Below are 27956 nucleotides of genomic sequence, written 5' to 3' on the forward strand. Positions count from 1 at the left end.
TTTCAAAATCAAATTAAACAAAACTATCATTTGCTGCTTCTATCATTTACAGGTATACCACGGGTTTTATCCTATTTAAAATAAAATTGCTTTGCAGGCAACCATGTTTTCCATATAATACAGTATAAAGATAATATTGCTGCTGTGCTCACTACATGTTATACCACCAATGTCAATTTCAAAGATGACTGAAAATTATATTTTTTATTTCCTCATCTCAATCGAGGCCAAATATGATACCAACATCACAAGAGTCTAGTTCAGCTTCTTCAGACAGTTGCCTTTTTCATCAATTGTTTTCAATAACCTGAAATTATTTTTAATTTTCCAGGTGATACCTTTTTAATTTCAAGTTGGCTAAGGGATAATTGAACTATATTTACATTAAAGGTTTTGAATAGAGATAGCAAGGAAATTATTAAAGTTTGAGAGCTAGCATGTGAGCCAGCATAATAATCAACACAACTCTTGCTCTAGACTACCAGCTGAGGGAAATACATGGGAGCTGATGATGGACAAAAGCACAACCATCCACCAGAACAAAAAAAATGCACATTAAAACATACTTAGTAGAGTCAGAACTGTTGGGTAGATAATGAGGAGGCTCAAGGGACATTAGAGAAGACACTTAAAGTGTGAATGCTAAAATTGTTAGATAAATATACACTGTATAATCTGCTAAGATAAAAAGATTAATTTTACTGTTCAGAAAATCAAAATGTAGGCACACATCTTGTGTAGTTTAGCAGAGCATTCCGATTCAAGAGTGGTTGTTCATTCTAATTACTGGCGATTTTAACAGGATCAGAGAAAGAGTTCCGTTCTGCTTTGTGCAGCAAACCTGCTCCCATTTTCTGCATTTTGGATTCAATAGGCCTATGTTAACCACTACATTTTTGAACAAAGCGCAGAAAAAGAATCATAAAATCTTACCAAAATCAGCAAAAGCCGACTGTCCAATTCTCTTGGCATTTCGAGGTTTTTTTGCATCATATGGGGCAGGGGCTTTTGAGAAGTTTCCATCCTGTTGAGAGTAAGTTTATGGACAAATGATTACAAAGAAAATTTCTTCCATACTTGCAAATTTATAGCAGTAGTCTCAACACAATCAGGGTGCTGCTTTATAATTTAAAAAAATATTTTTCCTAACGACAAGTTTCTGAATGTTTTACCTATTGATCCAGAACATATAATTTTTTAAAAATGTTACACTTTTGATACAGTCTGATCAATTTGGTTTGCTTGATAGCAATCTCAATGAGTGGTAAGCTTGTGGGTACAATTCTCACAAGGCTGACTGTTCACAGTATTGAGCAAAAGCTACCGAGAGAGAGGTGCTAGCTTTATAATGACATATTAAACAGGGAGTCTGAATCTGGCAGAATTTGATGAAAAAGATAATACAGCATTAATCAAAAAAGAACAGGGAGCTCGTGAGGTGTCCTGGATAACATTCTACCTTTCAATTTACACCGTATAAAAATAGATCAACTGGTCACCATTATTTGCCATTTGTGGGAGCACAAATTGGGTGCCACATTTTCTTCCATCACAATAGTTGCTGTTCAAAAAAATGTTTTATTATTTGTAAAAAGAGACTTTATCATGTTCTGAATACATGATAAGCATGCAAGTTATTTTTTTGAACAAGCTCAGTTTTCACTTGCAAATAAGATTTGTACAGAGGAGATCACGAGACACTGTTCTATTTAAGATTTTTAGGCATTGTCAAAGCCAAAGCCAGCCAAGCTTTATACATTTTTCCAGCTGACATTCAAAATTTTTTTATTCTGAATTTACACTTCAGTACTTTTGTGAGAAGATGGCAAAAGTAATGAAACACTTTTCATTAAGTGGGTGTCCAAGACGTACTTTTATTGACCATCCCTATTTACCTTGGAGAAGGTGATGGTGGGTGTTTTACTTGACTCACTGCAGATTAACAATGCTGTTGGGTGGGGAGTTCCAGGATTTTGACCCAGCAATGATAGCCAAATTGGGCTCGAGCTCCATCCACGCAAGCAAGTGAAGAGTTACCCTATCTTGGCTTGTACCTCGCAGATGGGGAGAGGCTGTGCAGTCAGGAGGTGCCCCATTAACTGCAGAATACCAGCCACTAATGTGCCTGTGAAACCATAGTATTTAAATGGTTGCTCCAATTCAAGTCCTGGTTTTTGACAATCCCCAAAATGATGATGGGAGACTATGTGTATGTAATACCATTGAATGTAATGAGTCTGTATAAAGTGGCAAGTACATCTACACCAAAAAAATAAACTGCTTCAAATTTGAAAGGTAAAAGGGATCGAATTGAGATGAAAATAGAAAATGCTGGAAAAAGTCAGCATGTAAGGCAGAAAAGAGAAAGTAATTTAATACTTCAGACCTTTCAAACCTGCAGTAAGTTGAAAATGTAACAATTTTTACTCAATTGAGGGATTGGGAAATAAGGAACAGGAGGAGGGGAAGAAAGGCCAAAACAAAAGGATGGAAGGTAAGAATACTATAGGATGCTAGGGAAAATGGTGTTGTAAAGAGACAAAATATGAACAGGAGATGAGTCTAGTAGAGATGGAAAAGGCAGTAGCAGTATAGATTAGAAACAGAAATTAGGAGCAGGAGAGGACCATTTGGTCCTTCGAGCCTGCCCCACCATTTGACATGATCATGGCTGATCCTTGATCTCAATGCCACATTCCCACTTTCTCCCCATACTCCTTGATGGCATTAAAATTTATGAAACACTACCATATCACAAGAAAATATATTTTAGAAAAAAAAGAGAGATTATGACAGGTTTGTAAAAAATTTAAAATGCTTATTTGGATAAAGACTGCCTGAATTGAAAGAGTAGAAGAAGCCAGATCTATAATAGCTTTAAAAAGTTAAATGGATAAATGTTTGAAAAGAAAAAAGTTTGGACAAGGTGCATGAGAACAAAAAAAAGTGGGAAATGTGATTATGATCTGAGGTTACTGAAATCAATGTTGATTTCAATGTTGAAGTTGTCAAATGTCTAGTGGAAAGCTTCATTTAAAAGTGTAGGAGGCTGAGGACAGACAGAGTAGAACAGAGAATTAAAATGGTTAAGTGACTAGAAATTCAAGGTCATGCTTGTGGACTGAAATGAAAACGTGCAGCAACATGATCACCTAATCTGTTTAGGAATCCCAAACGTCAGGGCACTGCATTGTGTGAAGAATGCAGCATAGACTGAAAGTAGTACAAGTGGGCTTGTGTCGTGGGATGGGAGGAGAGGCAGGTGTTGCAACTATTGTGCTTATATAGAATGACATCATAGGAAACAGAGCAGGTGTTGGTTATGATAGAAGAATGGACTGGGACAACTATTCCTTTGAAATGTTGAAAGAGGAGGGAAGGACAAGTTGTGTTTTGTGGTGACATCGCATTGCAGGTGAGTGTGGAGGCTGGTAGTGTGCAAGGGCAAGAGAAGTCCCTAGCTTTTTTTGACGACTTAATTTCCTGTTTTAAGTAAAGATTATGAGCCTGAAACCAACTCCTCTCTGCAGATGCTGCCTGACCTGCTGAGTATTTCTCGTATTTTCTGTTTTGTCTCAGGTTTGTAGCATCCCCAGTATTTTGTAGAATTGAAAACATTTTGAATATAATTTGAAAATGGGGAACACTATTCCAAACACAGATAATGTAACATGTTTCTTGGCAAGCTTATCCCCCACCAACAAACACATCATACCAGAATAGTTCAACAACAGAAATTTGCAAACTCTAGAACTTTGAGCGTAATTTACAAGATTGGGTTATAATAGCTTGCCACATAATTATAAATTTTTACAAAATGTCACATCTGTGTGGGATCTCTGAAAAAGAAGTCAATAAAGTTTTGTTCTCATGCACTTTGTCCAAACTCTTTTCTTTTCAAACATTTATCCATTTCACTTTTTAAAGCTATTATGGATTGGGCTTCTTCTATTCTTTCAGTTCAGGCAATCTTTATCCAAGTAAGCATTTTAAATTTTTTTTTAAACAAACCTGTCATAGTCTCTCTTTTTTTCTACAATATATTTTCTTGTGATATGGATCCACCACTAGTGGAAATAAATTTTAACACTTCATGCTTTAAACATCTCTATTTGATCATCTTGTGACCTTTTACAATTGAATGGAAAATCCAATTTCTGTAGACTTTTCTTTAATTGAAGGATCGCTGATATTATCTCAAGGAATCTCTTCAACACCCTCTGCATGACCTTGACATTCTTTATGCAGTAATATGTCCAAATATTGTGACTGTGATCTAACTAGTGATTTGACTAGATTTAGTATTAGCTCTTCGCTTAACACTGTGGACCCTTGTTTACTAAACCAAGGACCTCAAATGGTTTAAATAGTTTCAACAATTTGTTGTCTCACTTTTAAAGACTTGTGCTTTTGAACTCTTAAGTTTCTTTTTTTTGGTTTAAAGCTTTATTTAGTTTATTTATCCTCTCATTATTCGACACTGCAATTTTAATATAACCTGACAGATGTTATGTACTGAATTGGCAATACTGTTTTGCTAAGACATAAAACCACCTGCAAAGTGATGACAGAAGGACAATGGACCCAAATTGCAGCAAATTCAAATTCATCGCAGGCCAACTGCTGCATATTTAATTAACTCTACTTTAAAATATGGCACATATAAAAATTCTCTGCAGTTGACCTTAACTTAGAACATAGAACATAACAGCGCAGAACAGGCCCTTCGGCCCAAGATGTTGCGCGACCAGTTACAAAAACAATGACCCACTAGCCTATACCAATCCCTTTTCGTCCATAAACCTATCCATAGATCTCTTAAACGCCCCCAAACTAGGCGCATTTACAACTGCAGCAGGCAGGGCATTCCAATCCCTCATCACCCGCTGGGTAAAGAACCTACCCCTGACATCCGTCCTGTAGCTACCCCCCCTTAATTTAAAGCCATGCCCCCTCGTGCTAGCTTTCTCCATCCGAGGAAAAAGGCTATCACTATCCACCCTATCTAAACCTCTAATCATCTTATATGTTTCAATAAGATCCCCTCTTAGCCGCCTTCTTTCCAACGAAAACAACCCTAAATCCCTCAGTCTCTCCTCATAGGGCCTCCCCACCATACCAGGCAACATCCTAGTAAACCTCCTCTGCACCCTCTCCAAAGCCTCCACATCCTTCTTGTAATGTGGGGACCAGAACTGCACACAGTACTCCAAGTGCGGCCGCACCAGAGTAGTGTACAGTTGCAACATGACGCTGCGACTCCTAAATTCAATCCCCCTACCAATAAACGCCAAGACACCGTACGCCTTCTTAACAACCTTATCTACTTGATTCCCAACTTTCAGGGATCTATGTACACATACACCTAGATCCCTCTGTTCATCCACACTATTCAAAGTCCTCCCATTAGCCCTATACTCGACACATCTGTTGGCAAAATTGTCCACATAACCTTGGATGAATACTACATACTACATGATGAATGCTATTATAATGAATCCATTGGATTATGACAAATTTAATAGGAAATCAATTAAGATATCAGGATCTATTGCAATACCAAGTGGTAACACTGCACAAATTGGCAAGCTATAATGGTTCAATAATACTAAACCTGACTGCTGTTTCAAAATATAATTGTAATTATTACAGGTACAGATGGTATAAGTCCATATCCACATTCCGTGCCATTCCTCATCAAGGAATTTATTTGAATTTCATGTTTATTTGTTATCATTTTTGTAGTGTTCTCTGCACACATTACAATAAGAAAAGTTTCTAAGCAATAACACTTTTTAAATCAGTTCTGATTTAGTTGGAAATTTAATGAAGTTTAGGTACTTCTGCTTAAAGGATAATGAATTTCATTAACACTGAACATGAAGATGATGAGATGTTTATAATCTGACTGAAATGTTGCCACAACCATTCAGATAGATAGAAAACTACATTTTGAAGACCATCACCAATATTGCAAATCATTTAACAAACCATATGCAAAAAAGATGGCAGTTCAATAATATCACAAAACATTATATCGTTGCATGGATTTTAAAGATGCATGTTCTGTGCTCAGTAAGATGAGTAATGTTAATACTGTGGGATGGAATAATTTTCCACTTCAGGATTCCAGAGTCAAATATCCCAGGGAAGATATAGCACAATTAGGAACAAAGCAAAACTCTCGTCATCTTTCCAAATAAAGTGCCTAAAGTTCAATCTTACAATATCATCACAATGCATTTATGTCACATTTTCCATTGCCAATCACTCCCATTACCAAAAAAGTCAAAAACAATTATGGAATACCTTGTTTTCCCATATCTCAAAATTAATTCCATCAGGCCCTTTAGTGGTAAGAAATAAGTCTGCAATGAAATTTAAACACGTGAATAGATAACCAACAATTCCGGTATTTTATCAAACTGCTTAAACATGAATTATGTATACTTAAACACAAGTTAGATCTTGAATTTTACATGTGCATGCATGCATTTCTTTAAACTACAAAGCTTTCACTTACACAACTAATTGAAACTATAATAAATACATATTGTCACAGATAGCAGAACAAAATTACATTTAAACAGCACCTTTTTGTACTTTAGTATGTCCAAAATATTCCACAGTCAACTAATTATTTTTGACACTTGGTCACTCTTGTTTTGTTGATAGACCTGATTGTCAATTCATGTTCAACCCCTTCACATAAACAGCAACAAGATTATGACCAATTTGTTTTTATGAAATCTGTTGTTTGAGGGATAAATGTTGACCAGGACATAAAACTTCTCTCCTCTTTAAATAGTACATAAAATATTTACTGTCTACCCAGGAGACAGACAAGTCCATGTGACTAAACATTTCATTTGAAAAATGGAAATTCTGGTAATGCGGTAGTCCCTCACTACTGCGCTGAAGTGACAATTTAAGTTCTCATTTGCTAGAATGGGGCTTGAATCCAGGGAGCTAAGACTCTGAGGTCTATTATGATCCCAGTTGGAGTTACATTGGACGGGAAGGTCCCAGAATGGAATCCTTGCTCAGAAAAATGCAACATTTTTTTAAAGAAAGTGTGCAGGAACAGGAATGCCAATTAGCTTTCAACAACAAAAATATACATTTATTACACATGAAAAGCTTGACTTTAATACAATACTCGTTCATTCTCATTCATTTTTACAAATGTATATAGATTTCAAAGTTAACACAGGTCACAAATTATAGCTTATGCTATAATATCCTCAATAAAAACACAATCCCTTCAAACGCACAGGCTGACTGTGGTCAGACAATGTCCTATCTGAAACCAAATGGCAGATGCCACTCAATTGACCTTCTGTGGATTTCTCAAATTTCCTCTGGCTGATTGTCACACGAGTTTTCAAATTCTACTCTCAAAACAACACATTTTTAAATCTTCTTTGAATCAATACTTTTCAACAGCTGTTTTCATCAGGAATCCACCTTCAGGTTTTCCAATATTCTTTTGGACATGGCTTCGTCTCCACAGTCGTAACAAAGATATAACTTCAGGCTTTCCAGCACTCATTTCCAGGATTCCTTTTGTCTTGAGTGCTTTTGCACAAACTGAGATCCAGCCATTGATTGCTCCACTTATTCTATCTATTGTTTCATAGGTTGTAATAGGATATCATGAACCTTAGTACTTCAGGTATTTTCCAGTTTCTCACTAGCCAACTTCTGCTCAGCTCTGTCTGTGACTTCAATGAAGAGTATCCTGTTTTAGTTCCAGTTTCCTCTGTTTTTTAACTTCAGAACATAAGAAATAGAAGCAGGAGTAGGCCAACTAGCCCTTCGAGCCTGCCCCGCCATTCAATAAGATCATGGCTGATCTGTCATGGCTCAGTTCCACATTCCCGCCCTCTCCCCATAACCCTTAATCCCCTCGCTTATCAAAAACCCATCAACCCGCGTCTTAAAAATATTTAGCGAGGCAGCCTCCACCACTTCAACGGGCAGAGAATTCCAGAGATTCACAACCCTTTGAGTGAAGAAGTTCCTCCTCAACTCCGTTCTAAACCGCCCCCCCCCCCTTTATCTTGAGGCTGTGCCCCCTAGTCCTACTATCCTTTCTGAGCGGGAAGAGTCTCTCCACCTCTATCCTATCCAGCCCATTCATCATTTTATACGTCTCAATGAGATCTCCCCTCATTCTTCTAAACTCTAACGAGTACAAGCCTAATCTATTCAGCCTCTCCTCATAGCTCAACCCCCTCAACGCCCGCATCAGCCTAGTAAACCTCCTCTGCACTCCCTCCAAGGCCAAAATATCCTTGCGTAAGTACGGCGCCCAAAACTGCACACAGTACTCCAGCTGCGGCCTCACCAATGCCCTATACAGCCGCAGCAAGACCTCCCTACTTTTATATTCAATCCCCCTCACTATGAAGGCCAGCATCCCATTCGCCTTCTTGACCACCTGCTGCACCTGCAAGCTGGGTTTTTGCGACTCATGCACAAGGACCCCGAGGTCCCTCTGCACCGTCGCCTGCTGCAGTTTTTCTCCATGTAAGTAATAGTCCTTCCTACCATTATTCCTACCAAAGTGGACCACCTCACACTTGCCAACATTAAATTCCATTTGCCATTTCCTGGCCCATTCGCCCAGCCTATCTAGATCCTTCTGTAGACTCTCCCCACCCTCCGCACAATTTGCCTTTCCACCAATTTTGGTGTCATCAGCAAATTTCGACACCATACACTCGGTTCCCTCCTCCAGATCATCTATATAAATGGTAAATAGCTGAGGCCCTAGCACCAACCCCTGGGGCACTCCACTAGTCACCATCCGCCAATCCGAATAGCACCCATTGACCCCCACTCTCTGCCTCCTATTTGACAACCAGTCCTCTATCCACGCTAACACCCTACCCCCAACTCCATGCCCCCTGACCTTCTGCAATAACCTGTGAGGTACCTTGTCAAACACCTTCTGAAAATCAAGAAAGACCACATCCACCGGCTCTCCTCAGATTCATGGAAACTTCTCTTCATTTCTCTAGTTTCCTTAACTAGCTGTTCTTTAGGTTTCTGACACTTGCCTTCCATGCCCCTTACTCCATTGTATGGCTTTTCTTCCAAAGCAGTGAGAGATATTCCTTCTCTCCCTGCAAAGCTCTTTCTACTTTGGTTTCCAGTTAAAACCAAACTCTAAAGAGCCCCCTGGCAGCTGAGCATCATCTCATTCTTTCCCCAGCTCATTTACCTTACACATCACAAATTCGCTCAGCACAATACAGACACATTTTGAACTGAAACCAAAACCGCCATACATGCAAATACCTCAGTCTAACATGAATCCAGCTAGAGTGGTACCCTTGCTACACAAAATAGTAAATTAAACTCACTTAAATCTATACCTTATTCGTATATTTTTGTGATAAATATATTACTTAAAATCTGCTTTCCTGACAGGTCATACTGCTGCTATTAGGTCAAAGTTTACATGAACAAAAATACACCAAAAAATGTCAGGGCAGTTTGTATTAATTAACCATAAAATATGTGAGCTGCTTTCAGTTGTATTTTTCGTAAAATATGCTATCCACATGAAAAATTGCTAAATCAGTGGTTTGCACTGTCTCGATCCAGATATTGCGCAGCTGATGCAGTTCAGATACAAAGTAGTGAAGCTGAAAATGGTTGTATGGTCCCTTTAGAGTTACCCTCTCCAAATGCAGCAAAGGTCACGTGCATTCAAGAACATTAAGATTGTATCTGAACATTCCTGCTGCAAGATAAAAACTGCTTTTCAAATCGATTATTTTCTCATGCAACTTTTTCAAGTTGCATTGCGAAAGTGGACACAAAAAATGCATCACTGAAGACTGTTGTCTCCTACCTTTGTCAATTTGAAAGATAAGTATAAAGAAGCACCCTTTCTCCCCTACTATAAGGCATCTCTAAACTTCTGAAACAATTCAGTAAAGAATAATAATCCCACATGAACAAAGAGCCCTTATCATATAATAATTAAAGATATACACATGAAACCAAAATATTGCAGTGCAGCATTGTAGTTTAGGGTGACAGATATGAAAACAAAACAAGACTTCATTGTTAAAGTTTTCATTATTTGTCTAGTAGTAATCTTTTAAATAATATAGCACTTAATGTGACAAGTCTGGAATAATTTATGGAACCAGAGATCAGATCAGTAGCCATTTTGAAATTTTAATTAGCTAAGAACATAAGAAATAGGAGCAGGAGTAGGCCACCTAGCCCTTCGAGCCTGCTCGGCCATTCAATAAGATCATGGCTGATCTGAAGTGGATCAGTTCCACTTTCCCGCTTTCTCCCCATAACCCTTAATTCCCTTGTCTGTCAAAAACCTATCTACCCGTGACTTAAATATAATTAGCGAGGTAGCCTCCACCACTTCAACGGGCGGAGAATTCTAGAGATTCACCACCCTTTGAGTGAAGAAATTCCTCCTTAACTCTGATCTAAACTGCACCCCCCCACCCTTATCTTGAGGCTGTGCCCTTTAGTCCTGCTATCCTTTCCCAAGCGGGAAAAGTCTCTCTACCTCTACCCTATCCATCCCTTTCATTATCTTATACGTCTCTAAGAGATCCCCCCTCAATCTGAAAGTAAATTAGAAGCAGAACATTTGAGTTTGTTCCTATATCATTTAATAATTAAAAGGGTAAACAATTTTAATTTGTCTGAAGGATGAAGTGCTTTACTCCTTAAAAATATTGCTTTGTAATGGATATTGGGAGTTACCAAGGATGCAAACAGAAACACTTGTTAATGTGCTAGGTCCTTTATAATTAACTGTAGATTTCCTAACAAACTTAGATAGGGCAAGAATTAACCTTCTTGGGTAATGTCATCATACTTCAAGCATTCATTACATGTTGAGTTGGTGTTCACATTAAATCAGTAGTATAATCAATGCACAAACACTCAAAAATGCAAAGATTGATAATAATGGATTTAAAGAAGTATTTTTAAGCATCTAGCTGCTTATAAGTTGAAGAAGTTTAGATCTCAGAATTATTGAATAAATAAATTACTGCCTTATGATCAAATTTATCTCCCCATATTATTCAAATAGACTTAAATTTATTAGCTAGATATGCAGTTTTGACAAATGCATACACATTGGCCATTAAAGTTATAACTGGCTCAAGTTTCCACGTTTTAGAGAAACTCTAGCAGCAAAGGCAAATGGAAACAGATCATTAAGTTAGCAAAATGGTTGATACGATACTAGGTTTGTAATCAGACAGCTTCAGTTTTTGTCTGCTCAACATAACTGACAGACTAAGGGAACTTTTGTCAACAATTTCCAGATGGCTGTGTCCCAAATCCCAGGGCTTTCCATCATTCAAACTGTCAATTTGGAATGGTACTGGTTAAATCTCACCTGGGACAGCTTCCTTGGAATGCTTATTATGAGGTGACAAGAACAATGTCTATTTTGTGATCATCACATTGATTGTGTTGGAGAAATTGATGGATGACCGACCTTTTCAGTTGAAGTAAAGATATGAAAATGAGAGGGAAGAAAGAGAAAAGAAATACACTAATATTCATTTGCGGTCCTTCTGTGCTTAAGAAACATAGATTAAATGTGAGGAAATTTAACCTATGGTGGGAAAGTAAATACAATGTGTGAGGTAACACTCGCCAATTTTAGGAATTATTTAATGCATACTAATTGCCAGTTTTTGTACATGTAGTTAGGAAAAATAATGCAGTTTGCTGGTTCAAGTGAAACAGCCATCAATTTGTAGAGTTCCACTAACACTGCTGTCTGGTAATCCTTTAACCAAAAGAGAAAATGCTGGAAAATCTCAGCAGGTCTGGCAGCATCTGTAAGGAGAGAAAAGAGCTGACATCTGGAGTCCAGATGACCCTTTGTCAAAGCCTTCAATATGGATTTACTGTTTCTTAGACTGATGACAATGATTAAAAATTTTTTAAAAAAGGCTTTAATAAACAATAGAAGAAATTATACAAAAACCTTCAAATAATATGGTTGACGGAAGAGGAACTTATGATACTTTTCAGCTTTTCTGTCAAGAAGGTTCTTTAATACAAAATGGAAAGTCTTTGTTATCCTCACATTCTGATTATTCTATTAAGCTGTCTCATTGCCACCACTACAATGAACGAGCCATTGTTCAACTTATTTTGCTCAGGTACAGCAAACAATGAGTATATGTGAGCCTTCACTGCAAGGGGATTGCAATATAAGACTAAGAAATTCTTGATGCAATTACAAAACACAGACCACAGCGTACAGTTTTAGCATCCTAATCTAAGGAAGGATATACTTGCCTCTGAGGGAGCGCATCAAAAGCACATAGATGTATACTGGGATGAGAAAGCTATCCTGCGAGGAGAGATTGAGTAGAATAAATTGATATTACCTAGAGTTACAGAAATCATATCGAAACGTATTTAATTTTAGAGGGTTTGATAGGGTAAATACTGAGATGTTGCTTCCCATGATTAGATTTGATTTATTATTCTCACATCTTTTAGCATACAGTGAAAAGCATTGTTTCTTGTGCACTATACAGAGCATACTGTTCACAGAGAAGGAAGCGAAAGAAAGCAGAATGTAGTGTTACATTCATTGTTAGTGTGTAGAAAAAGATCAACTTAATGCAAGGTAGGTCCATTCAAAAGACTGATGGTAGCAGGGAAGAAGCTGTTCTTGAGTCGATTGTCCATGGTTAGACAGTCTGGAACCACCGATCAGAATTTCAGAAAAAATGGGCTGACTATCTAGGACTGAAAGAACAATACATTTCTTCATTTAGAGGGGATAAATAAAAGAGATTTTTCTTCTTTCAAACTAAAGATCAAAGTCTACCAATCAGTCTTGCTTGCAGAGATCATAAATTTATAGAGGTTTAGAGCATGGAAACAGCCCTTTGGCCCAACTTGTCCATGCCACACCCTTTTTTTAATCCACTAAGTTAGTCTCAATTTCCCACGTTTGACCCATATCCCTCAATAACCATCTTAGCATGTAACTGCCTAAACGTTTTTTAAAAAGATAAAATTGTACCTGACTCTACCACTGCCTCTGGCAGCTTGTTCCAGACACTCACCATCCTCTGTGAAAAAATTGCCCCTCTGGACCCTTTTGTATCTCACCCCTCTCACCTTAAACCTATGTGCTCTAGTTTTAGACTCCCCTAAAAAATCTTTGGGAAAAGATACTGACTGATTTATGCCCCTCATGTCAACCTGAATATTTACTGCCATATTTGTGGCACTATCAAAGCTCTGTCTGTGACAATTTTTAATGTCCAAACCTAAATTTTGCAATCGTCTCCAGGGACTCAGAATTGTGGGATTGTAGTTGGAGAAAAAAAAAGAGAAATTGGTCTACAGCTTCACCATCGCTGGTCACACATCTTAAAATTAATGCCAACTGGTCCACATGACTCACATCTAGTGTTAAATCAACTATCTTGGAACAGTATTTAGCATCTTTTACTTCATTAGCAAACTGGTTTGAGCCACTCTGCCATTATTGTAACGAAGTAGTCATAGGTTCCGTGCGTTAAAAAGTTGGTCTTCCCTGAGCCACAATATCGATAACTTTTCAATCGTCTTTGAGAAGCTCATCAAATTCACTGACTAAAAAATTACCTCTTTACATCCTCTTGAGATAGTCCCAAAGAAGATAACAGTTTGATGTCTCAGCATTTTCCTCCAGTAAGATCATTCCTTTTCAAACTAAGCTAATAATGCAGAATTAATTCTTCCAGATGATGTTCATTTTTGAACAAACGTACGCATAGCTTTAAAATGAGCTTCGGAAGTCCCATGATCAGTAACATCTCTTTTAATATCTTTCCAGTTAATAGTACCTGTTGCTGAATTCATGTTTCCCTTTACAGGGACAGGGAGTGATTTGCAAACATAACAATAGATTGCCTTAGTGGCTTCTGAAAAAAATTAGACTTCTAACCTGCTTTTGGCCTCCAACCTCAAACTTCTTTTCTTAAAATTTCCATATTATCTCTGTTTTCTTGTTTATTTAATATGAAATATTCTATCACACCAAGTGGAAGATTTGGCCATAAACAATGTCTTTAGGGTAGGTTTCTTCACTCACTTCAGAGGTATCAGCAGTATCTATCTTGACATTCCATTCACATTTCAAGGTCCACTTCTGGTTCAGAGGAATCTACCCTTCACAAGACAATTTTCACCTGAAATATTCAATCCTTCACCAGTGGAAGTGGTGCAGTTTCTACTATTAACAAGCTGCATAGCAACTGCAGGAACTCATTAATGCTTCTTCGATAGTACCTCCCAAATCTACTACCTTTACCACCAAGAACGAAAAGGCCAGCAGGTACATGGGAAACACCACGATCTTCAAGTCCCCCTTCAAGTTTCATACCATCCTGAATTGGAAATCTATCACCATTTCTTCATCATCACTGAGTCAAATATGGTACTACCAGTAGTATACGAGTGCTTTCATAACACAAGTTGCAGCAGTTCAAGAAAGCAGCTCATCATCATCTTCACCAGGGAAATTAGGATTGGACAATAAATGCTGGCATTGCCAATGTTGTCCACATTCCATGGTAAATAAGTAAAAAAAATTAGTGCTTCCCTCCTCATCCTCTGCAATGCTAGTCCACCTGCTCTGGATCCATTTTTTGTATTAGTTTTTCTTATTCCATGCAGATCCTGTTGCCTTGCACCATCATCACTTTCATCATCGAATCACTCCCAAACTCCAGGCTATCAGTCCACTTTTTTTGTTCTTTTCCTGACCCTTTACCCTGGCTCTGGACTTGCTATGCAGCTCTAACGTGATCCAATTTTACAAAAGGTCCTGGACTTGAAACATTAATTGTTTTTTCTTCACAGGTGCTGCCTGAATTGCTGTGCATTTCCAGCATTTTATGTTTTATGTCACACACATTGCCGGATGCAGGTTATTTGCAGGGGAGTGCCTCTTGGGCAGTGCCAGCCTGGCAGTGCCAACCTGGAACTGCCCACTAGGTCAAGGGGGCAAGGGGGGGTGGGGGCTGATCGGTAGTGCTGGGTAGTAGGCCAGCGATCAGGGAGGTCCAGTTGGGGGACAAGAACATAAGAACATAAGAAATAGGAGGAGTAGGCCATCCAGCCCTTCGAGCCTGCCCCGCCATTCAATAAGATCATGGCTGATCTGTCGTGTCTCAGTTCCACTTTCCCGCCCTCTCCCCATAACCCTTAATCCCCTCGCTTATCAAAAACCCATCAACCCGCGTCTTAAAAATATTTAGCGAGGCAGCCTCCACCACCTCAACGGGCAGAGAATTCCAGAGATTCACCACCCTTTGAGTGAAGAAGTTCCTCTTCAACTCCGTTCTAAACCGCCCCCCCTTTATCTTGAGGCTGTGCCCCCTAGTCCTACTGTCCTTTCTGAGCGGGAAGAGTCTCTCCACCTCTATCCTATCCATCCCATTCATCATCTTATACGTCTCAATGAGATCTCCCCTCATTCTTCTAAACTCTAACGAGTACAAGCCTAGTTTATTCAGCCTCTCCTCATAGCTCAACCCCCTCAACTCCGGTATCAGCCTAGTAAACCTCCTCTGCGCTCCCTCCAAGGCCAAAATATCCTTGCGTAAGTGTGGCGCCCAAAACTGCACACAGTGCTCCAGCTGCGGCCTCACCAATGCCCTATACAGCCGCAGCAAGACCTCCCTACTTTTATATTCAATCCCCCTCACTATGAAGGCCAGCATCCCATTCGCCTTCCTGACCACCTGCTGCACCTGCAAACTGGGTTTTTGCGACTCATGCACAAGGACCCCGAGGTCCCTCTGCACCGTCGCCTGCTGCAGTTTTTCACCACGTAAGTAATAGTCCTTCCTACCATTATTCCTACCAAAGTGGACCACCTCACACTTGCCAACATTAAATTCCATTTGCCATTTCCTGGCCCATTCGCCCAGCCTATCTAGATCCTTCTGCAGACTCTCCACATCCTCCGCGCAATTTGCCGTTCCACCAATCTTGGTGTCATCAGCAAATTTCGACACCATACACTCGGTTCCCTCCTCCAGATCATCTACATAAATGGTAAATAGCTGAGGCCCCAGCACCGACCCCTGGGGCACTCCACTAGTCACCAACCGCCAATCCGAATAGCACCCATTAACCCCCACTCTCTGTCTCCTATTTGACAACCAATCCTCTATCCACGCTAACACCCTACCCCCAACTCCATGCCCCCTGACCTTCTGCAATAACCTCTTGTGAGGTACCTTTTCAAACACCTTCTGAAAAATCCAGAAAGGCCACATCCACCGGCTCTCCTCTATCCACCGCCCTAGACACATCCTCATAGAACTCCAATAAATTTGTCAGACACGACTTCCCTTTAACGAAACCGTGCTGCATCTGCTCTATCAAGCAATTCCCCTCAAGATGCCTCGCTATTTCCTCCTTGATGACGGATTCTAACATTTTACCTACAATTGGCCTACCAATTGGGACAATTGGTAGGCCAGTGAATGGGAGGCTAACGATGGGGGGTGGTGCAGTGCATATGCACCAATCTCCCCACTGACAGATCAATACATGCACAATGGCCCGCTCAGCACTATGCTGTTGACCTCTCCAGCGGGATGAGTCCTCCCCCCACTTTCTGGTCTGAATCTCTCTGATGCATTCTGTGATGCACAGAGTGCCGGAAATTCATTCGGCTAAGTACGTCCAAAAAGCAGGCATTTAGTTTTTTTGGGGATAATCCCAGCCCTGGTCTTTCTTGCAATGCAATGACAAATTGTATTCTCTTGCCACCAAGACAAACTGATTTGAGGAAAAACGTTTCACCCAGAGGATGGTGGGAATGTGGAGTTCACTGCCTAAAAGGCTGGTAGAGGCAGGAGCCTTCACAACATTTAAGAAGAATTTTGTTGAGCACTTGAAATGCCATTGCATAAAAGGCTATGGACCAAGTGCTGGAAAATGGGATAATAATAGATAGGTGAAGGGGCTTGACAGGGTAGAAGCAGAGAGATTATTTCCATTTAGAAAGGAAACAAGAACCAGAGGGCACAGCCTCAAAATAAGTGGGAGTCAATTTAGAACAGTGTTGAGGAGGAACTTCTTCTCCCAGAGGGTGATGAATCTTCAGAATTCACTGCCCATTGAAGCAGTGGAGACTACCTCGTTAAGTGTGTTTAAGTCACAGGTAGATAAATTTTTGACCAATAAGGGAATTAAGGGTTATGGGGAGCAGTCTAGTAAGGGGAACTGAACCATTATCAGATCAGCCATGATCTTATTGAATGGTGGGGCAGGCTCGAGAGGTTAGATTGCCTACTCCTGCTCCTATTTCCTATGTTCCTATGCTTGATGGCTGGCGCAGACATGATGGACCAAAGGGCCTCTTTCTATGCTGCAAAGTTCTATGACTCTATGACTTAAAGATGGGAAGACTTGACAGAAGTTGCACAAACTTAGCAATTCATCATGTTTTAATGTGTGCTAATTACACTTATATCCTCAAATTTATCTAAGTTTATTGTTTCATATTTTATTTTTTGCCTACTTTATTTCCACATCACGAACTTGGTGCTTCTAATCCTACAAGGTTTATTTTTATTTCCCTGTCTTTATCACCATTTAAAATTTTTCTAGCTTTCAATGCCATTATTAATTTATTTTGAATCCTCACCTTCAAAAACATAATGATGAAATAACAGTTTCAATTTTTAAATTGGTCTGATTGCAAATCTCTTATTTCTCACAGAAATGTTACTTTACTAGTATTATAATTATTCACATTCTAATATGGGGGGGCTCATGATTCTTCCTTGATTATCTTGGATGGTGATTGCTGCTCTAAAAGGCAAAACCAGGGCTGGTAAAAGAAGTATTGGAAACCCCAAAGACAACATTAAAACCTCTTCATGTGTTAAGTTTCTACAAGAAATGCATTTGGCAGTTTTCAGGTTGTTACATTCACCACTTAAAACACAAGATATGCTGTAAAGATGTTAGATGACAAACAGATTTTGAAACCTAAGGACATTTAGCACTTGAAAAGATCAAAGTATGCATGCAAGTTCATTCCTTCTGTTCACCAACATGTTAATGAAGTTACAGTCCAGGATTTTAAATTTTAATAAACTTTTATTCATGTCTGTAACCTTATGATTTTTTTCCCCAAATAGCAAAGCTTCAAAGTCAAGGCAAATAAAATCTTGCTCTTCAAATACCTTGCACGTAAAATTACCTTAACTCAGTGAAAGTCATACATTCAATCTATTGTACAATGTTCTTTGCTATAACTGATGTTTGGCCATCTCTAACAGTAGGTCAGGTAGCACATCATCTTTCTTAGCCTCAAATTCTCCTAAATGAATACAGTGAACTAGAAGATGGTGCATGAAAACAATGATTGGACACTTTAAAAGAACAGAGCTACATTGTCTTATATAATAAAACAAAAACAGAAAGTGCCAGAAATACTCACAAGGTCTGGCAGTATCATTGGAGAGACAAAGAATTCATGTGGAATTGAATTCGGCTTCTCCAAAACTAAAGAAGCTAGAAAATATAATGGAAATGCCATTGAAAGGGGCGGATGTGGAGGGGAAGAAAGACCAAAAGGGAAAGTCTGTGACAGGACATTGGACAGGAGAGAATGACAAATATGTCATGAAACAACAAGACTGTAATAAAGAAATAAAGCATTTGTACAGAGTAGGAATGGCAGAATAAAGAACAGCACTGCGTGAACACAGAAACATGAGTAACAAGATTCAGACTGGCACATGGCGAGAAAAAAAAAATCAACATGGCAGATAATGTTCACGATCTAAATTGTTGAATTTCATATCAAGTCCAGAAAGCAGTAAAATGCCTAACTGGAAGCTTGTATTGCACTTCAGTGGAACACTGCAGCAGGCAGAGGACAGAAATCTGAACGCGAGAGCAAGGTAGTGAAATAAAGTGGCAAGCAACCGGAAGGTCATCATGCCTGTCGACTGAGCACAGGTGTTCCACAAAGTAGTCATCCAATCTGGGTTCAGTCTCCCCAATGTAGAGACCATGTTGTGAGAAGTGAATAACAGTATACTAAATTCAAAGAAGTACAACTAAATCACTGCTTCACTGAGAAAGTGCGTTTTGGATCTTGGACAGTGACCAGAGAGAAGGTAAAAAGGCAGGTGAGATTGCATGGGAAGGTGCTGTGGTAAGGGCACAAGGTGTGGACCAGAGTGTCAAGGGAATGGTGCCTTCATGTGACACCACGTTGGATGTGGCGGAAATGGTGAAGGATAATATCTTTATTTCAGATTTCCAACAACCCCAGTATTTTGCTTTTATTAAATGGTTTTTCATCTTTGTGCCACTTCAAAATATTGTACTGCCTGCAAGGTCTTAAATTTTCAAATGTGAAAGAAAAAGAGGTTTCTAATTCTCCTGTACTAATGCTATTCAAAACAACATCCACTCTGCCAGCTCAAGCTTTTATAACAGGGTCTTTAAACTTAGTTGCCACTCTTATGAAAACTATTAGTTTATTTATTTCCAGATAAAAGATTTTATATGGTTTTGACATAACTTGTGTGGTTACAAAGGTGAATTTAATAATTATAGCACTTAATCTGTGGGGTTGTTATTCGTTTTCCAAATTAATTAACTTGAATATAGAAAGACATGTTGTCTCCTCACAAGCATTATTACAATTAGTGAATGAAAGCACATTCTCAATAGACAATAAAATTTTTCAGTGATGCAAATCTCAGGTAAAGTGTGCTGTGGGACAAATGATTTTGCCTTAAAAATACTTAAGCAGACAATCTCTGCAGTGCACAACTCTTTAAATGCCTGAAAAACAGTCAGGGTGCAATTTCTCAGTGATTAGAAATGTTTTCCAAAGCCAAGACAGATGGACTTCTAGCAGTGACTTATCTTGCTTCTCAATTAACTCCAGTAATATTGCTCATGGGAAGCCTGAAATTTTAAACAGTTCCTAAATATTCATCTAATCCTGAATAGAAGTATCGTCATAACACAATTTGACAAAAGCAGCAGGACAAACACAAGACAAAAACATCACACTGAAAGACAAATAGAATATCTGTAACCTGTATTCATTCCTCCTCAATTGCTATTTTTCACTGTCCAAATTTTTTTCACGTGTATTTGTCATATTTGCTTCCGATGCAATGAATATATTTGGTTATTATATTCTGCACCTTTCTCAAGATATCCTAATTGTTCTTAATTAATTAGATTAGAGTAGATTATTTGTCTTCCTACTTAATTCCCAGCCATGTGGGATTTGTAGTTCCTGCTGAACTGGTCACTGGCATCATGTTGCAACAAGGAAATTACTCCCACCATTGAATCTCTGATGGCCTGTGTCTTTAACAGGTTGTAATTTGCCAAGCAAGATAAGGCTTACATGCCAGGAATCACTAATACATACAGCAGTAAAACATATTTTTCAGAAACTCAAAAAAATTGCTTACTAGGAATCAGACCCAGATGGGATGCACTATAGGATTCTTAAAGATATTAGGAACAAGCAAAACTCTGGTTAGTGAATTTAGGGAGTCTATAAAATCTGAATTTGTACCCAAGAACGGGAAGAAAGTAATTATTTGCTAATTCTCAAAAGAAGCAATGTTAATCTGAATGTCATAAATCATAGAGCCCAGTGGCTGCAACTTGAACATTGTTACAGTATTAAGAAGAAATTTAATATAAATTTTACCTCAAAGCTTTTGAAATTTGACTACAACATATTTAGTAGAATGTACAACAGCCAAAAAATTCTATCAGTTTTGTTGATTGAATAATACTACTACATCTTGGAAAACAGCACGCTTCTAATTCTTAATGCAAATTCAGCTTACAATCACAGTGCTAGCTAAAAATATCAAGTCACACCCAGGAACGCAGCGAGAAAGGCATAAAATTTTTTTAGAGTACTGTGAAAATCCCCTAGTCGCCACACTCTGACACCTGTTCGGGTACACTGAAGGAGAATTTAAAATGGGCAATGTACCTAACCAGCATATCTTTCAGACTGTGGGAGGAAAGCAGAGCATCCGGAGGAAACCGCACAGACACAGGAAGAACGTGCAGACTCTGCACAAACAGTGACCCAAACCAGGAATCAAATTTGGGTCCCTGGCGCTTTGGGGCAGCAGTGCTAACCACTGTGCCACCATGCAGTTCAGTTGACATTTAATACCACTTCAAAATGTGCATTTTTGAAATGGTTTTAAGACATTAGAAATTCCAGTTAGCGAAAGAAAGTGGTGAATGAAAATAGTTTTTAGAAAGCATTTAGAAAAAATACCCATCAGCCATAACCTAGCTTGCACGATTACAGGTGAAACACTTGCACCATATAACAGCAGGCATTTTTAACGTTAACAATGTTTATCAGAGCACAAACTAACAAGAGCAAAAGGTACCTCAGATTGGTCAAGTTTGATTGCAGGACATCAAACAAAACCTGACATTAGACTTAACCTTGTACACTAAAATTTTCAAATACTTGTTTTATTTCAGCACACACATGACATTTGGAAGCTGAGTGGACAGGGCAAGCAAATGTGCATCTCCTTAACCATACTGAAAGATTGAGAAGTAAACAGCAGATGGACTAATAATACAAATTAGATTGCGTGGATTCTAGGTACACAAAGCAAAGACAGAAAGAGAAAGAAAGATTGGAATAAGAGATAAACAGAGACATAGAAAGAGAAATAAATATTATTCTAAAAAAAGTAAAATCCACATTGTGAAAATCTCCAAGAATTAAACACTGAAGGAATGAGATTCCTAACTTGGCTTTTGGCTAAGATCAAATGTCAGATCAAGCCCAACTTCCTGCTCCCTCAGAAAAGCAACCAGCGTAATCAAGAACCCCATGCACCCCAGACATACGCTTTTCTATTTTCTTCCATTGGGAAAAAGATATGAAATCTGAGGACATATACCAACTGACTCAAGAATAGCTTCTTCTCTGCTGCCAGACTTTTAAAATGGACCTACCTTGTATTAGGCTGATCTTCCTCTACACCCTAGCTACAACTGTAACACTACATTCCATACCCTCTCCTTTCCTTGTCCCACCAACTTTAGGAACTGTATACTTTGTTTATATAGTGCACAAGGAACAATACTTTTCACGATATGTCAGCACACGACAATAATAAAACAAATCAAAAAGATTGGTTATAATGCACTTTTTGATCAGTTTGGATCTAGCATGCTTCTCTTGTGGGGTCCATAAATTAAAGTCAATTTGAATTTGGTTTTTGAAGCAAGCAATACTTATCACGGCGGGGAGCAGGTGGATGGTGGTGGTGATGAGACTGTGCGCTGGCGCATGACGGGGGAGGGGAGCTGGTGCCAGACACGGGAAGGGTGCTGCACGAGATGGGGTGGGCAACGGTGCGAGAAGTGGGGTGGGCTGGTGCAACACAGGGGACGCAGGGAACCAGGCGAGTGGGGGCGGTGCTGGCGCGAGACAGGGGGGCTGGCATGACACACAGACTGAGGTGGGGGGTGGGGGTAGTGGCATTCACAGGCCAGGGTTAGGGGGGCCAGCATAACATACAGGCTGGGAGGGTGGGGGCTGGCATGACATATGGACCGGGGTTGGCGCAAAGACGGATGTATGAAGGAGGGAAGATAGGCAGACGGGAGGTCAAAGTGGTGGGGTGGCATGGGAAGGTCAAAGAGATGTAAATGGCAGTATTACCATCCATGACTGACAGGGACAATTGAGCTGGGAAATCACACCAGGATAAAAGCCATTTTGGGATTCCCGCTTGACTCCCTCTTCTTCCCATCCACTTAAAACAGGGGTGGAAAATCCCACCAAATGGCTTGTATATAAATCAAACATCTGATGATTCTTTAGGTGGTGAAGCAGAAAGCAAGGAAGGAGTCGGACAAAAGTATGGTTAAATGCCCTTTTGAAGATGGTGAGGACAGTTGCAAAGATACAGGCCTGGATTTTCCAGACTGTGGCAATCATCGGATTGTTGCTGTGATCAAACATCCCCCCCACTTCAGGCTGCCCTGCATTTCTTCCACAGCTTCCAAGCCTGTTTTTCCCCAGAAATGCAGAACACAGGCGTTCTTCAGAGAGCTCCCTTGCAGCAAAGTTGGGGAAGACATGACAAGTCCCCTTTTTATGGCACTAACTGCCTTCTGGTAAGTTTAGAGGTCTAATTTAAATGTTAGCAAATGTGAATGGGTGGCTGAGTGCACGGATGGGCGGGTGGCTGAGTGCACGGATGGGCAAGAATTCTGGGTCAGTGGATAGACAGGACAGCAGGTGGGTGGGGCGGCTAGCCGGTGAGTTGTCAGTCAGGCGGGCGGGGTGCGCGTAGTCAAGGGTCTCAGTGTAAATGATTGGGGTGTTGTACTTCTGTGTTTACCCAGGAGGTAAACTCGGTTTTAATCAAACATTTCCTGGATAAATATCTGACTAAGTACATCAGAACTGTTCAACAGGATCTCAGGAGTGAGGAAATTGCTTATGGGAAATTAAAACTTGCTGGACAACTCCAATGTAGGTCAGCATGTTAGCATTTCCAGTATTCCAGTCATACATCCAGACTTTGACAATCTGGAAACCAGAAGATTTGGCCCAGAAACTTTTTACATTGCTGAGCTAAAGTTACAATTCATCCAAGGTTTGGTGTCAAACGAGCAATTGTGCAACATGATGACAATGGAGGGGTGGAGAAAGAGAGATGCAGGGTAGAAGAAATAACATTTGCGTTTCTCTGCATATTTCTGCATCTTAAAGCTTTCTACTACCAATTTGGTATAAATCAGAACAACTTCCAATATTCCAGTAGCAATTATTCATGTGAACATGCATGTATTATATTGCATAAACAACATAAATCCAGTTTTTATGCAGCTCTTTCAATAAATTGCACAGTAGTTAATTTAAATTGCCTGCAGAGTTTCTGGTAAACAAGCTATGCATACAAGTAATGGATTGTGACTTTATTTCAATATAACTTGATGCTTTGAAAATTTTGGAAATGCAGATGATAAAAAGCAGCAAGAATTTGGAACACAACTGTACTTGCTGTGAATTTAATCTCTCAACAATCCAAGCTTTGGTGATACAAATTCCAGGAGCTGAGAGACACTGCAATAGTAAGCAAAATGTTCAGTCTTCTAACATGGTCTTTGGAGGCAATTTTGCCCCCCAAAACCAATTCGTACTAGCCTGGAGTAATTTTGGAAACCAACAATTTATCTCATGACCTTAATATGGCCTTGTTGCTACTCAATTCTTGTTACACTCAAAGTTAAAAGGTCTAAACCTAAATGTATTTCTACCCAAATAAATATTTTTAATTCCCCAAACACAGATCACATTACACTGATAACGTCCTCAATCACTTCAAAATTATTTGAACTAAGGAGTGTACAGAGACATGAAAATGCACCTGTTAAACCATTTGGAAGAACGCAACCAATTATAAACCAATTTATTTTTTCATTTCCATACAGCTTTCATGGCAATGTGATGTACAGTCAGAAACAGATCAAAATTGTGCTAATCTTAAAGATTTAGCGCAAAAAGGAAAAAAAGGTTTTCATGTGTTTACTGTTGATGCAGTCTCATATCCATTGTTTTATACTTATTGTATTTGGTGCAACACAGATGATGCTTTCTTTGATATTCAATTTCTTTGGGAAAGGATATCTGCCTACAAAAATTCAACCATAATCACTACTTCAATAATTAAGCCCCCACTGTTCAACAAACAAAAACACTATAATGCCTACAGTCAACACAACAAAAGTTGATGTACTGCCTTTCATAACAGAATTGTTACAGCACAGAGGGAAGTCATTCAGCCGATTGTGTCTGAGCCAGTTCTCCAAATGAGCAATTCAACTCGTGCCATTCCCCTGCCTTTGCCCCAAAATCTGCAAATTCTTCCTTTGCATATTACGGCCTGATTCTCTTTTGCATGCCTTGATTGAATCTGCCTCCACTACACTCAGGCAATGCATTCCAGGCGAAACCATTTGCTGCATGAAAAAGTTTTTCCTCATTTTATGTATACTTCTTTTGCCAGTTAGTTTAAATCTGTGATTTGATTTATTGTCACATGTATTAATATGCAGTGAAAAGTATTGTTTCTTGTGCGTTATACAGACAAAACATACCATTCATTGAGAAGGAAACGAGAGAATGCAGAATGTTGTGTTACAGTCAATGCTAGGGCAGAGAGAAAGATCAACTTAGTGCAAAGTAAGTCCACTCAAAAGTCTGACAGTGGCAGGGAAGAAGCTGTTCATGAGTCAGTTGATACGGGACCACAGACTTTTGTATTTATTTCCGAAGGAAGGTGGTGGAAGTCAGAACGTCTGGGGTGCGTGGGGTCCTTAATTATGCTGGCTGCTTTGCCGAGGCAGTGTGAAGTATAGACAGTCAACGGATGGGAGACTGTATTGCGTGATGGATTGGGTTACATTCACGACCTTTTGTAGTTTCTTGTGGTCTTGGGCAGAGCAGGAGCCATAGCAAGCTGTGATACAACCAGAAAGAATGCTTTCTCTGTTGAATCTGTAAAAGTTGGTGAGAGTCATTACTGACATGCCAAATTTCCTTCGACATTCTCAACTAAGTGTCAGCATGGGGGACCAGGACAGGCTGTTGATGATCTGAACACCTAAAAATTTGAAGCTCTCAACCCTTTCTACTTCGTCCCCATTGATGTAGACAGGAGCATATTCTCCTTTATGCTTCCTGAAGTCAATGACAAGCTCTTTCAATTTTGTTGATATAGAGAGAGAGCTCATTCGCAGGATTTTTGCTCTCATGTTCTCAATCTTTTCATAGTTTCACAGTTTCTCCCCATTTATTTTGTTCAGATCCTTCATGATGTTGAATACCTCTCCTTTCAGCTTCTGTCAAGGTATCTGTTGTCCCCTTGAAAGGTTCCTGAATGTTAGAATCTACGAAGAGCAAAATTGCAGTGTTTGGCTTAACCAAGATTTTGACTTTTATTGAAAACCCACTAATGACTTGAGCACAGATACTTCTGTGATCAACTAAAATCCACAGTAAAAGATTCCAAACTTTAAAACAACCCATTCCCAGCATGCAACAAAAAGTCCCCACGACTCAGTTTAAACTTACAATAGAAACAAAACACCATGTCTTGTCCTGAACCCTTAAGGAAAAGCCCTCAGACCATATCACCAAGATATGACTGGAACAAACTGCAAACAAAAAAACACCACATTCTCATGCCAAACTGTCAAAGGAAAACACTTAGACCAATATCACTACAATTTGGCTGAAACGTACAATGACCAACATGGCTAGGCAGTCTGGTGTTGATTGGAGGCCCTAGGTCAAAGTGCGCAACTTCAACCCTTCTTCTGACTGCAACTCAGATACTCAGATGTACTCTTCCTTTACAATAATTTAGCTCAAATGACATGTCAAATATTTTTCCTGTTGTTTCAATGTTCAGTTAGTTGATCCTATGCAAAGTCTAGACAAATGTCATAAGCTCCTTTGGATTGATACAATATGGGAGCAGTGTCCAGATGAGTATGCACCGACTCTCCAAATGAGCATCTTACCCAGGTCCGCTGCTATACCCTGCATATTTACCATGGCCAACCCATCTAACCTGCACATCTTTGGACTGTGGGTGCATCTCAGCTTGTCCTGGTGATATATCAACTTTATCATAGACAGCCTATCTAATACCTTCTCTTTATCAATTTAAAATCCTTTCGGTTTATTAATTACCCCCTTATTTCACTGCGGCCGGGGTAACATGTTTCCTTGATAAAGACAGACACAAAGTATTCATTTAATGCCTCAGCTATCTCCCACCTCCATGTCTAAATCCTGTCTCTAATCAGCCCTACCCTTTTCATAAATTATATGGCAGTAGGACACTTGGGGATTCCCTTTTATGTTAGCTGCCATTCTCTTTTTATACCTCCTCTTTGCTTCTCTAATTTGTTTTTTTGCTTCCCCTTTGAAACCTCTATATTCAGCCAGGTTCTCCCTTGTATTATCCACCTGACATGTGTTATCAGCACACTTTCTCTTTTTCCTCTTGATCTATATCTTTCAACTTAAAGGCAGCTCTGGATTTATTTCCCCTACTTTTCTGAGGCTATACACCTTAAAATCTCATTTTAATGTTCACTTTTATGGAATAGGATTTACAGGTGATCATCTTCTGTACATTTCATAAATGACCACTGTTATGATCACCCTGGGCAAACCATAAACCAAAATAACCAAAATAACTAAACGACTCCCAAATGAAGAAATTACCAACAAGATTTCACTTTTTGTAACCTTTACTTTACCACAAATCAGAATGCATGGAAAATCAACAGGCAAATTACAATTTAAGTAAAAAGTAAATTTCACTTTAAAAAGATAATGCAACAGGACATCTTACACAACCACAACAATTCCCTTCAGCATGTATGCATTATGCAGCTACACAACATGCTGTTCCTCATTTACTCAGTGGTGATCAAGGTGCTATCCGACAACTGATTTCACCCACTCTCCCCACCGAGTTTCACGAGTACAAATTATCACCAGCAAAATCGACTTCTATGAATGTTCTCTTCCTCGGGTCACAACAGTCCTGAGGGCACAGTTTTCCAGAGTTGCCTTTCAACTGATTAAACAATAACACAGCTTCACTTTCCAGGCTTTAGGTCTTTTTAGCTTGTTCACACAATACCTCCATGCGTTCAAACGTCCTTTTCTATTGAACAGAAAAACTGACCTCTTCCCAAGAGTGATTTGCTTCTTCAAGAATTCTCTGTCTTTCTCTTTCTATCTCTGTCTGCTTTCTTTGTGTCTGCACGTGTGCACTGATCAAGTTCACTTTCCAGCTCCTCTGCTTGTAACTCATTTTTACGTCTGTTAGCCACGCAGCCTC

General features: G+C 39.3%; 1 protein-coding gene across 1 annotated transcript in view; it reads right to left on the minus strand.

Annotated features, from left to right (window-relative positions):
- Window positions 1–27956, minus strand: part of itfg1 (integrin alpha FG-GAP repeat containing 1) — a 289515-nt gene that overhangs the window by 199932 nt on the left and 61627 nt on the right. The window contains exons 7-8 of the mRNA XM_080186953.1: window positions 6310–6368; window positions 934–1024 (exon numbers count right to left, since the gene is read on the minus strand). Coding sequence (XP_080043079.1) covers window positions 934–1024; window positions 6310–6368 — 150 coding nt within the window. The remainder of the gene's footprint in view (window positions 1–933; window positions 1025–6309; window positions 6369–27956) is intronic.

The sequence above is a fragment of the Carcharhinus amblyrhynchos genome, chromosome 4, assembly GCF_965287045.1.
Source record: "Carcharhinus amblyrhynchos chromosome 4, sCarAmb.v2.hapA, whole genome shotgun sequence".
NCBI lineage: Eukaryota > Metazoa > Chordata > Chondrichthyes > Carcharhiniformes > Carcharhinidae > Carcharhinus > Carcharhinus amblyrhynchos.